Source organism: Alnus glutinosa, chromosome 1 (genome assembly GCF_958979055.1).
Source record: "Alnus glutinosa chromosome 1, dhAlnGlut1.1, whole genome shotgun sequence".
Lineage (NCBI taxonomy): Eukaryota > Viridiplantae > Streptophyta > Magnoliopsida > Fagales > Betulaceae > Alnus > Alnus glutinosa.
In genome coordinates, this window is record NC_084886.1 from 35,050,451 (window position 1) to 35,061,937 (window position 11,487).

At 34.7% G+C, this 11,487-nt stretch overlaps 2 protein-coding genes across 4 annotated transcripts; one reads left to right on the plus strand and one right to left on the minus strand.

Moving 5' to 3' along the window:
* Positions 1 to 143: 143 nt before the first annotated feature.
* Positions 144 to 3,116, minus strand: LOC133858804 (MDIS1-interacting receptor like kinase 2-like). 2 transcript variants are annotated; one of them, XM_062294263.1, is made up of 2 exons: positions 959 to 3,116; positions 144 to 624 (listed from the first exon to the last, which is right to left on the minus strand). In XM_062294263.1, the coding sequence occupies exons 1-2, from the start codon at positions 3,087 to 3,089 to the stop codon at positions 275 to 277; spliced, it is 2,481 nt and encodes an 826-aa protein (XP_062150247.1). In that variant the 5' UTR covers positions 3,090 to 3,116; the 3' UTR covers positions 144 to 274. The 2 variants fall into 2 exon arrangements, with proteins under 2 accessions (XP_062150247.1, XP_062150248.1); XM_062294264.1 differs by having other exon boundaries at positions 411 to 578.
* A 5,107-nt stretch (positions 3,117 to 8,223) lies between these two features.
* Positions 8,224 to 11,044, plus strand: LOC133858852 (probable LRR receptor-like serine/threonine-protein kinase At4g30520). 2 transcript variants are annotated; one of them, XM_062294311.1, is made up of 5 exons: positions 8,224 to 8,470; positions 8,604 to 8,740; positions 8,832 to 8,903; positions 9,063 to 9,206; positions 10,079 to 11,044. In XM_062294311.1, exons 2-5 carry the CDS (start codon positions 8,646 to 8,648, stop codon positions 10,113 to 10,115), a joined length of 348 nt encoding a protein of 115 aa, XP_062150295.1. In that variant the 5' UTR covers positions 8,224 to 8,470; positions 8,604 to 8,645; the 3' UTR covers positions 10,116 to 11,044. The 2 variants fall into 2 exon arrangements, with proteins under 2 accessions (XP_062150295.1, XP_062150294.1); XM_062294310.1 differs by lacking the exon at positions 10,079 to 11,044 and adding an exon at positions 9,438 to 9,931 and having other exon boundaries at positions 8,226 to 8,470.
* The last annotated feature ends 443 nt before the right edge of the window (positions 11,045 to 11,487 follow it).

Below are 11,487 nucleotides of genomic sequence, written 5' to 3' on the forward strand. Positions count from 1 at the left end.
TAACCACCACTGCCCATACAATCTTATATATATATATACATACATGTATATGTACGTAGTGTTTTTTTTTTTTTTTTTTTTTTTTTTTTTTTTTTTTTATTTTTTTTATTTTATATATATATATAATATGATAGAAAATAACATAATTCATGGCATTACTATTGTGCTGCACAACATTTATTATAAATATATAAGTTCCACAAATCGCATGATACTCGGCCTAGAAACAAACACTTCATAATTGAGTATCTCCCCTTGATCAAACTAGATACATTTATTGGTTCCTTAGCTGCCATAACGAAAATGCTTGTAAAGGCTTGGGTATTGGCTTCTTTTGAGAAAGAAATTCTTGAGACACGCATTTCATTGTAGGCCGAGACTTTGGTTTTTCGTGTAGGCATGCAAATGCTATTGTAGCGACAAGGAAAATATCTTGTGCAACCAAATGATTGGGAGGTGGCAAACGTTGGTCTAATATTTCATGTAACATCGTGTTTTGAGAAGACGATGATGATAATGAAGCCAGAAGTTCCGTTGGATGTCTTCCCATTATTATTTCCAGTGCCACAACTCCAAAGCTATAAACATCGCATTTTTCAATAACTTTCATGGTATAAGCCAACTCTGCATATATATAAGAAAAGAACAACAACAACAAAAAAAACTATTAAAAATGTAAAAACATATTTTTAATTTTTTTACTTCTTTTTCCTTTTGTATATTTTTCAATTGAAAAAAGTTGGTCAAAACTTGTCGTTGTATAAAATTTCTATAGTGAAAGTGGTTGTTTGAGATCATGCAAGAATTGACTCAAATAGCAAATGACAAGGTAATCCTACTATCACAAATATTAGGAAAGACATTTGTTCTACATGGCTAATACTTTCTTTTAGAATAATAGGTAGAACCGAATAAATAAATAAAGACATAGTTTATTGTAAGGAAAAGAATAGCTTACCTGGGGCAATGTAACCGTAAGTGCCAGCAACTAACGTTTGGTTGGAGGAATCAGGATCAAGGAGCTTAGCTGTACCAAAGTCAGAGACAAAAGCCTCTAGTTTATTGTTCAGTAAAATATTGTTGCTTGTTATATCTCGATGAACAATTGCTGGAATGCATTCATGATGCATGTAAGATAAAGCGTGGGCAGTGCCTTTGATGATGTTTAATCTCTTACTCCAATCCAATTCTATCGCTTCAACATCATTATTTAGGATACAAAATAGGCTTCCCCTTTCCATGTACTCGTAAACCAGAAACATGCATCGCTTATGTAAACAGAACCCATGAAGTTTTATAATGTTTCGATGTCGAATCTCTGTTAACACTTTTACCTCGTTTCTGAAACTCATATCAAAAGTTGGGTTCTCAGCCTCCAACCGATGAAGTTTTTTCAAGGCAATCACTTTTCCGCATGGTAATTTTGCTTTGTAAACACTGCCATAACCACCGACTCCAATACAGTATTTTATATCAAAGTCCTCGGTTGCTTCAATGATGTCTTCATATGCAATATGTCCATCATAATTCCATATCGAGAACAAGTTCCCATGTTTTGTTTCTTTTCTTGACTCAAATTGGGGTTTCTTGAACATGTGTCGGCATAAGAGAAAGCCCCCAAGAACTAAGAATACAAGGGAAATGGCGATGGGAATACAAATTTTTGCTTTGGTTACAATTGATTTGTTACGAGTTGGAATTGAACCTGTCAAAGAATTGTATGACAAGTTGACTGTTTGAATAGAAACGTAACTATTGGGAATATTGCCGGTAAGATTATTGTAGCTGATATCCAAGCTCCGTAAATTGTCAATAAACCCAAGTTCAACAAGTGCTTCTCCACTAATAAAGTTATGACTAAGGTCAAGATTTTCCAACGAACGAAGGTTTCCTAGTTCTGGGGGAATGGAACCATTGATTTGATTGGATTGAAGATACAATTCTTTCAAACGAGTTAAATTACCCAAAGTGGAAGGGATTGGACCAGTGATTTGATTGTAATCAAGATACAAATATTCCAAATTAGTTAAATTACTCAAAGTGGAAGGGATTGGACCATTGATTTGGTTGGAATAAAGATACAAAACTTTCAAATTAGTTAAATTACCCAAAGTGGAAGGGATTGGACCATTGATTTGATTGGAATAAAGATACAAAACTTCCAAATTAGTTAAATCACCCAAAGTGGAAGGGATTGGACTATTGATTTGATTGTAATCAAGATCCAAATGTTCCAAATTAGTTAAATCACCCAAAGTGGAAGGGATTGGACCAATGATTTGATTGGAATAAAGATACAAATATTTCAAATTAGTTAAATGACCCAAAGTGGAAGGGATTGGACCAGTAATTTGATTGGAACCAAGAAACAAATATTCCAAATTGGTTAAATTACCCAAAGTGGAAGGGATTTGACCAGTGATTTGATTGGATTGAAGATACAATTCTTTCAAACGAGTTAAATTACCCAAAGTGGAAGGGATTGGACCAGTGATTTGATTGTAATCAAGATACAAATATTCCAAATTAGTTAAACTACCCAAAGTGGAAGGGATTGGACCAGTGATTTGATTGGAATAAAGATACAAATATTTCAAATTAGTTAAATGACCCAAAGTGGAAGGGATTGGACCATTGATTTGATTGGAATAAAGATACAAAACTTCCAAATTAGTTAAATCACCCAAAGTGGAAGGGATTGTACCTGTCAGAGCATTATAGGACAGATCAAGGTAGGTGAGTTTGGATAGAGTACCTATCTCGACTGGGATACTCCCGTTAAGTGCATTTCCAGAAAGATCAAGGCTGACTAAATTTGGAAAGCAAGAGAGGTTGAGTTTTGACATCTCACCTCCCAAATAGAAACTAGCACTAGGGCTCATGACAATCTTTGTGACGCTTCCAGCAGCATTGCAAGTAATACCAAGCCACTCGCAACGACTTGAGGTATCGTTGGTGTTATTGGTGCTTCTCCACCACCCACTCGCGAGCAAGGCACTTGCTTCTAGTTGTAGTGCTGAGGATTGAGATGCTGCAACAAAGTGAGCTGCATAGAGGAAGAAACAGGTAGCCCATGCAATGAACACCATGCTTAATTAATTACAAGTGTATAATGACTGATTGATTGATTGATTGTATAATATATTTGTTCATGACTGGCTTTAATATATATAAGAAAGATAGAGGTGTGGAGTAGGTGGGAGTTATTTTGCGTTGACGAAGACGACGACGTTGAATGTGGAGTATGTTCGTTGATGATGGAGTAGGTACGTAGTGAACGTTGTGTTGAGCTTAATTTCTCAAGGCACGCACGCGGGGTCGGGATTAATTAATAATTGTGTACGTTGTGTATTCCGCATTAATTTTGGAAAGAAAACATCGATGGAATGTCTCAAATTTGCTTTTGAAAGTGGAATTTCTTGGGCGGCCAGCCTTAATTATATAAGATTCTTTCTCTTTAACCAAATTTTCAAATTATTAATTATACATGGATCGAGGATGGGATTCATGTGCAAAACGCGTCTGCACATTATTGAGTGATCATCAATAAACTTGGGGCGCATCGTGACTCACGTTATTAATTCTTGATTGGAAATTAATCATTAAATTGCAAAAATTAATTTGGTTTTGATTGGATTGAATAAGTATTAATTTACTACACCCAATGATCTCTCAATAAGAAAGTTATATAGACGTGTGGAGTGGAGTCAAGGTTGAACGTGTGGAGTGGGAGTCAAGGTTGAGACCAATTATTTTGGATGTGTTGACGTTGGTCAATGTCATGTTCATGACTAGTAAACATGGGCATATGACAAGTTGCTCATGAGAGAATCCTTCCAAGACGGCATCTATATATTATCCAATAGAAAACGGAAATTCCTTGGCTGGGAACAACAAGAAACAGACCACTTGGCCAATTGCTATGCACCTGAAATGACATTTTCCTAGTTCTGAGGGAATGGAAGCTTGCACTATTTTGAGTTAGGCCCCTAATTTTTGAAGAATTTACTCTTTTTTGGTACTTGTATTCGGGTTTACTATTCAAACCATTAGAGTTTATGATGCGAGTCAATCTTATCAGTTTTTTGTTAGATTCATTTTACTTCAAAAATCATTTTTTTTTATTTTTTATTTTTTTCTGACATCGGATTGAGACAAACTTAGTGGCATTGGAAAGCTTATTCAGAGCGCTACAATTTTGTATTTCATGAAAATTTCGCAATTCTAACATTTACCAGACAAAAGTTATTGTTTTGTGTTATTTGTACTGCAAAATGTTTTTATTTCGTTTTTTTTATTATAATTTTTTAGGTTTTCGAATTTAATTAGGCTTTATATAAGCCTATTAAGATGGCTTTAGCCTCCAGTTTATGTATTTTTCTATCAGTTGATCAAAATGAAATATTCTATGAGTGATATTTTATCCCTTTTGTCTTGACTCATTGATAGAATCTTGTTTTGAGTAAATCACACAAATGAAGAAAAGAAAAATCCATAAAACATTCAAATGAATTACAATATAAAACCATTATTTTTATTAAATCGAAACTCTTAGACCGAATCAACCTTGAATTCAACTACCTCAAGACCACAAAAGAAATAAGAAAAGAAAAGCAAAGTAATTCAAAAAGCAAAACAAAACAAAACAATTTACTTGAATGTTGTTGCTAGTGTTTATTATAGGAGGACGGACCATAGGTTTTGCTCAATTCGTTTCCTTCAAGAGGAGACTTGTTGACTTCAAGGCTCTAGCAAAGAGTAATATAGAGTAAACACTAATACTTTGATACTTCTTAAAAGTAAGAAGAGAAAGGTAGAAATCTTAAAGAATTTAATGACAGCAAAATTTGACCGTTTTATTATTTTTTATCCAACCAAAAGAAAGTTAATTAAGGATATATATTAAATGCACCTTTAATTTTATTACACTTGAAATATATTGACCGGTTCAGTTTTACTTAAAGGACCAGTTTTTTACTTAAAGGAAGAGAGAGAGATAGAAATAAGAGAGAATTTAATAACAAAATTCCACGTTTCTATTCATTTTATATTCAACATGAGAGAGTTAATTAGGTATATTAAATGTACCGTTTATTTCACTTGAAATACAGTAACCGGTTTAGTTTTACTTAAATGACCGGTTCAATGTTTAAAAAATATGAGTTCACATTACGTGTCATAGTTCTAGGCCAACTCTAAATTGGAACTCACGTGGCTTTTATATGTATATATGATATGATATGACATGATTCGTAAGTAATTCTCCAAAAGCTATTATCTCATCCATAATACACCACAATGCCTCATTTTCTTCAAAATCAAACATTGTTATTTTAGGGACTAAAATTCTGTATGTTACAACTCCAAACTATCTAGTCTTGCACTTAGTCTTATTTTATTAGAATTTTTTTATTAAATCTAAAGAAAATGGCCACATGTAATACACATGACTTAAAATATATAGCAATAACACCCCTGAATCAGACTTTAAAAAATAAAAAATAAAACCCATGAGAGGATACCCACGTCGTGTTAAGAAAATAAATCTCGAATAAGAAGAAGATCGACGAAGAGAGTGCGTCGGTGAACCTAGACGAGTCAGACGACGATTTACTCTTTGAGGTACTAAAGCATGTGGACATGCATGCGCTGCAGCGTGTCGTTGATTTTAGATTAGAAATAGGTGATTTGACTACATTCTTGAAGCGTGTCGTTGATTTTTTGAACTATAAGTCCCGATAAGATTATAATGTAATTTACCCGGCCAAAAGTTAATATAATCCCTGAATCATTAGAAACAACAAGATAAACTTGCTTCTTTTAAGGATGGCAAGGGTTCTGTAGGCCAGCCATATTCAGATTCTCTTCATATTAAAAACTTACAATTGTAAACGATTGTCAAATAGATATGATACGTAAATTTAATGGTTAGTTTGAAAAAAAAAAATTGTTGGAGTTTTACAAGAGTTATAACAAAAGTTGTACCACAATCATTTCTCATTGTGAAATAGGAAAACAAGACTAATTGAAGATTCTTTTGGTCAACCAAATTTAGATTCTCTCCATACACAAAACTCACGATTGTTAAAAATTGTAAAAAATAAAAACCAGCTCATTCATGGATCATTGAAGAAAAACTAATCTCATCATAGAAGGAAAATCATAATTACTGTTATTTGGCTTATATATAGAATTATGGAACTCATTTAATCCCAAAAATCATCGGATACAATTTAGACGTCTTTGTGTATATAGATTTAGTTGATTGTATGTGTACTTGTAAGCTTTTTATGGTATCAAAGCACAATAAAACAAACACCATTACTTGATCCAATCACAATATATCATCATCTTCCTCTTAATTTCACTGTCACAACAACTACCTTCACTATGCCCAATATTTCTCACCTTGTCTCTATCAAATTGGATAGCTCCAATTAGTTCCTATGGATCTCTCAATAAGAAAGATATATAAACGTGTGGAGTGGGAGTCAAGGTTTATTGTCTTTTATTGCGTGACACAGGGGCTTACTCCATGCACATAACACCTCCACAGTTTGGATCTGAAAGCCATGTTTTAACAATAATTTCTATTTGAGCTAATTATTTATTTAAAATAAGAAAGATAGACGTGTGGAGTGATCAAAGTGAAGGTTGAGACCAATTATTTTGTATGTGTTGACGTTGATCAATGTCATGTTCATGACTAGTAAACTGTTGAGCTTTGTCAAGGCAAGCGGGGGACATGAGTACTACTGAATGATTATTTGAAAAGTAAAGACATTCAATGCAACAGGGTCCCATTAGAACCATTCTAGCTTGATGGGCTGGAATTCTCAACAGTATTAATGTAGCCAGCTACTCTTTTTTAATTTTCACAAAATTGTCTTCCCTTGCAAATTTCCAATTGAAAGGGAACATTTCGCCATTAATAACATGGTCCAACTACTCTCGACTAGCGGACTTGCTGGGAAGTTTGCACTACTTTGAGTCAGGCCCCTAACTATTGAAGAATCTACTCTTTTTTGGTACTTGTATTTGGGTTTACTATTCAAACCATTAGACTTTATGATGCGAGTTAGTCTTATTAATTTTTTGTTAGACTCATTTTACTTCAAAAATTATATCTTTTGATTCTAACATCGGATTGAGATAAACTTAGTGGCGTTGGAAAGCTTATTCAGAGCGCTACAATTTTGTATTTCATGAAAATTTCGCAATTCTAACGTTTACCAGAGAAGTTATTGTTTTGTATTATTTGTACTGCAAAGTATTTTTATTTCGTTTTTTTATTATAATTTTTTAGGCTTTCGAATTTAGGCTCTATATAAGCCTATTAAGATGACTTTAGCCTCTGGTTTACGTATTTTTCTATCATTTTATCAATATGAAATCTCTATGAGTGATTTTCTATTCTTTTTGCCTTGACTCCTTGATAGAAGCTTGTAGAGGTGTGCAAAACCCACCCTTACCCGCAAAACCCCCCCGCCCCGCACCAACCCGGCCCGTCAATAACAGATATAAGACATTCCTGAAAAAGTGCGGACCCTAAATAGGCTAACCTGTGATTTATGGGGTGGGTTGTGGTATTAAATTTTTTCTCATCCGTACACCCGCCCCGCCCCGCAGTCCCTTTATACTCATTCCATCAAATTTTCCTCCAGAAAATCATAAGAGTCACGACTTCTTTGTTGGAAAAGTTTTGATTTTGATGTTGGGTTTGTTGGTAATTCTAGTTCTTTCTTCTTATTCTTGTTTGCTGGTGAAGTTGATTCAATTGGGATTTTCAAATTTTGAACTGGGTTAGCAGGATTGTGATTTAGTTTTCTAGTTTTGGGCCCAAGAAAAAAGAAAAAAAAAAAAAGAATACCTGAACCCGCATGAACCCATCCTGATCCGTGCTACCCGAGGCCCAGCGGGTTGACCATTCACTATGCAGGTTGCTGATCTCAATTTTCAAACTTATTCACTGTGGGATGGGTTAGGAAAAACATGCAAATCCGGCCCAATTCGACCCACGCCCACCCCTAGAAGCTTGAACAATTTAATTGGTGGCCCAAGATGGATTGCCTTGCTTTTGATTCCATTGATGTGAAGGAGGCCTCTTGGTTACGATAACCCATTTGAGGAGAGTGAGGTATTTAAGGTGGTGAAAGGATGCTAGGCCGTGATGGTTTTACAAACATTCTTTCAAGTTTGTTGAGATGTGATCAAAGCAAATATTATGGGATTCAGATCCCCTCAAATTTTAAAAAATTGGAGTTTTTCAAATTTCGAAATCCTGGCCGTTGGTTGCTTCCAAAGACCAGATTTGGCAGATTAAACAGCTTTTATAAAACATAAAAAAAATAAAAATAAAAAATAAAAAATTATTCAAAACGATAACATCGTTTCTCTCCGCCCACCGAACGACGCATCTTCTTCTCTCTTCTGCTACACTTTGTGTCCTATGAGCCTTGCAACCATTTAGGTGGGCAACTGCAAGCAAAGCAACCCCATGAACAAACTTTTTTTTTTTTTTTTTTCCTTGAATTTGGTATATTCATTTTCCTTATACATATAAAGGTGAAAACTTTCTCCGGGTTTTGTTTTCTTTGTTGTAGTGGAAGCTTTGATAACCATAAAAATAGCTCTGAGTGATCCACATGGAGTGTCGAACAACTGGGATGAAGACAATGTGGACCCTTGTAGCTGGGCCATCATCACCTGCTCATCTGAAAACCTTGTCGTTGGCCTCTGAGTTCGTACTCTTCAATGGTTTGGTTCTATTATTAACTCAATGGATTTGATTACATAGAAATAAACTCCATTTTCGTTTCTGGGTTCTGCAGGGGAGCTCCAAGCCAATCTCTTTCTGCCTCTCTATCTGAGGCCGTTGGAAATCTCACAAATCTTCGACAAGTGTAAGAAAAACTGAGCGTATTTGGCTTTTCACAACCCTTTTTCCATTAATTTTTGCTTGGTTGACAAGAAAAAGGAAAAAGGACATTCTTTGTCTCAATTTAATGTTACCAGCTCATTTTGGACTCTGGTTTTTATGTTGTGTCTTTGTGAATTTAAAGATTGCTGCAAAACAACAATATCTCTGGCAAAATTCCACCGGAACTCGACACGCTTCCAAGACTTCAGACGTTGGATCTCTCTAACAACCGATTATCTGGTGTCATTCCGGGGTCTCTGGACCAGTTGGATAGTCTCCAATACCTGTGAGTACGCTATTTTAATGTGTTTGTTCTTGTTATCCCGTGTTTGGTTGCCAAGAAACTGCAGGAAAAGAACACAAAGCACAATCTAATTCTAATGTCTTCTTTTGCCCTTGTTAAAAACAAATTTTTAAACTCAGACCCACTTAGCCATACTTTCGTAATAGAATTATTAGCTGAAAAATGTAATGATAGTAGTAGGTATTGAATATTATATATTCTTTGAATATGCAGTGAATCTCTGGTGATGCAGTCGGTTACAAGGCATGAGCTCTACTCGGTTAAGACGATTAGCATGTCATATATAGCCTAAAATAAGTGATTGTGTTTGTATGGTGATGATTGAAGAATCAGGGGCATGTTTTGTTGTCTTTTATGTCTAGATTTTTCACTTTCATGCTGAATCAGTCGTTCAAAGGGAACATAAGGAAGATTTAAGTGTCAACCTACCTGTTGTGCACCCTTTTTTCTTTTAGTGCACAGAATAGGAAAAAAACCTCGTCTTTATGGTTGGATTCTATATTGCTCACTAGCCTCACCTTAACCTACCATGTGTCATTTTTTTGATCTCAACGATGTCTTTAAACATGAGTATTTCCATTAAAGAGTTAATTTTCTTGGGTATTTCTGAACCAAACCATCTTTCTTGTTCGATCAATAACTAAAGGACAAAGTAGTACTTGTTTATTAATTTCCAAATATTGGACTTCCAAGCATGTGTAGACCAATTGGATGTGTATGATGTCCTTGATGGATTGTTCTGCCTTGCATCAGTTGCATGGCAGTGATACTAGATACAAATTTTCTTTTGAAGCTTTTTTCTCATTCTTTTTGCAAAATGTACTCATGATCAAATCTAAATGTTTCTTCTCCAGGGGTCGTCAGTTGGACGTATCAATGCAATGCAACTAGCATGCAGCTAGGGCCGGTTCAACCATAAGGCGAGTTAGGCGGTTGCCTAAAGCTCCCAAGTGGAATAAGGCTCCAAAGACAGGTTTGTTTGGAAAAAAAATAAAAAATAAAAAAAGCCTAATCATAATCTGAGAAGTTTTTTTTTCTAGTGGAATAAGGCCCCAAAGACAAGTTTGTTTGAAAAAGGCAAAAGAAAAAAAGCTTAATCATAATCTGAAACGGTTTTTTTTTCCAATAGAATAAGGGTCCAAAGATAAGTTTGTTTGAAAAAAGAAAAAGAAAAAAAGCCTAATCAAAAGCTGAAATGATTTTTTCTCAATGGAATAAGGCCCCCAAAGATAGGTTTGTTTGAAAAAAAAAAAAAAAAACTAATCATAATCCGGAATGGTTTTGAAAAAATGAGCATGATCTCTTCTTTGGAGACTCTTTAACTTCAATAGAAAAATAAATAATTAGAGGTCTAAGAACACAACAATTAATACCAACAAAAAAAGTACATTTTCTCTCTTATTATGAGATTCAACTAAAAGGGTGTGCACTACAAGGAAGCCAATGAAGAGACTGGGGCCCATGAAAAAAGACTAGTTGAAATACAAGTCATAACTCTACAAAAACAACCATCACTGAGAGTGGAGCCCACGGAAAAAAGGTTTCGTTTAAAATTCTCACCTTAGACCTCAAAATATATCAAGCCGGCCCTCCATGCAGTGAACTGAAGATGAGTTGCCATGAAAAGACCGAAGATGGTTTACTTCTCTTGTATATTTTGTACTTGTATTCTAATGATGTGTTCATCTTGATCGCTTCCAATATATGTTTTCTGTGAGATGGTCGACATATTTTATGCACTACTGCTGCTTATTATTCTCGTGCATACAATCAAAAACAGGTTCTCTATTCATTTTATTTGAAATTGAGATGATCTTGTTCCGTCTTTTAGAACCTTTGGATTTGAGCAAAGACAAACTTGTATGAAAGAGAGCAATGGCTCATGCAATTGTCTAATAATTACAGCTTTTATACTAGGTAATCGTCGAAAGGCTTACAAAAGAGAGAGCCAATAGATACGTCCCCGACCCAATGAATGAACATGCAAGTGAATTATTCATATATGCATGAACTTTCACAAAGTTTCCGTAACAATTTTCTCACGTTTGATATATGTGTCCCAAGTTTTGATTGTGAATTTCATAATTTGCGCTTTTTATTATCACAGACGTGTGGGAAACTATGAGTTGTGAAATATTTTTGAAATCAAGTTCGGAAATATCTCGTAACTTCTTAGAAAATGAAAATAAAAATGAATTGCACCTACCGTTTCACCTGAAATGTTTGGTTTATTGGGTATGTTTGGCAAATGTTTGTATAGATG

Coding starts and splice junctions, on each gene's coding strand:
- LOC133858804 (XM_062294263.1), bottom strand. CDS start 3,089: ATGGTGTTCATTGCATGGGCTACCTGTTTCTTCCTCTATGCAGCTCAC. Junction 625..958: donor TTACGGTTACATTGCCCCAG/GTAAGCTATTCT, acceptor ATATATATGCAG/AGTTGGCTTATACCATGAAA.
- LOC133858852 (XM_062294310.1), top strand. CDS start 8,646: ATGGAGTGTCGAACAACTGGGATGAAGACAATGTGGACCCTTGTAGCT. Junction 8,741..8,831: donor ACCTTGTCGTTGGCCTCTGA/GTTCGTACTCTT, acceptor TGGGTTCTGCAG/GGGAGCTCCAAGCCAATCTC. Junction 8,904..9,062: donor CTCACAAATCTTCGACAAGT/GTAAGAAAAACT, acceptor GTGAATTTAAAG/ATTGCTGCAAAACAACAATA.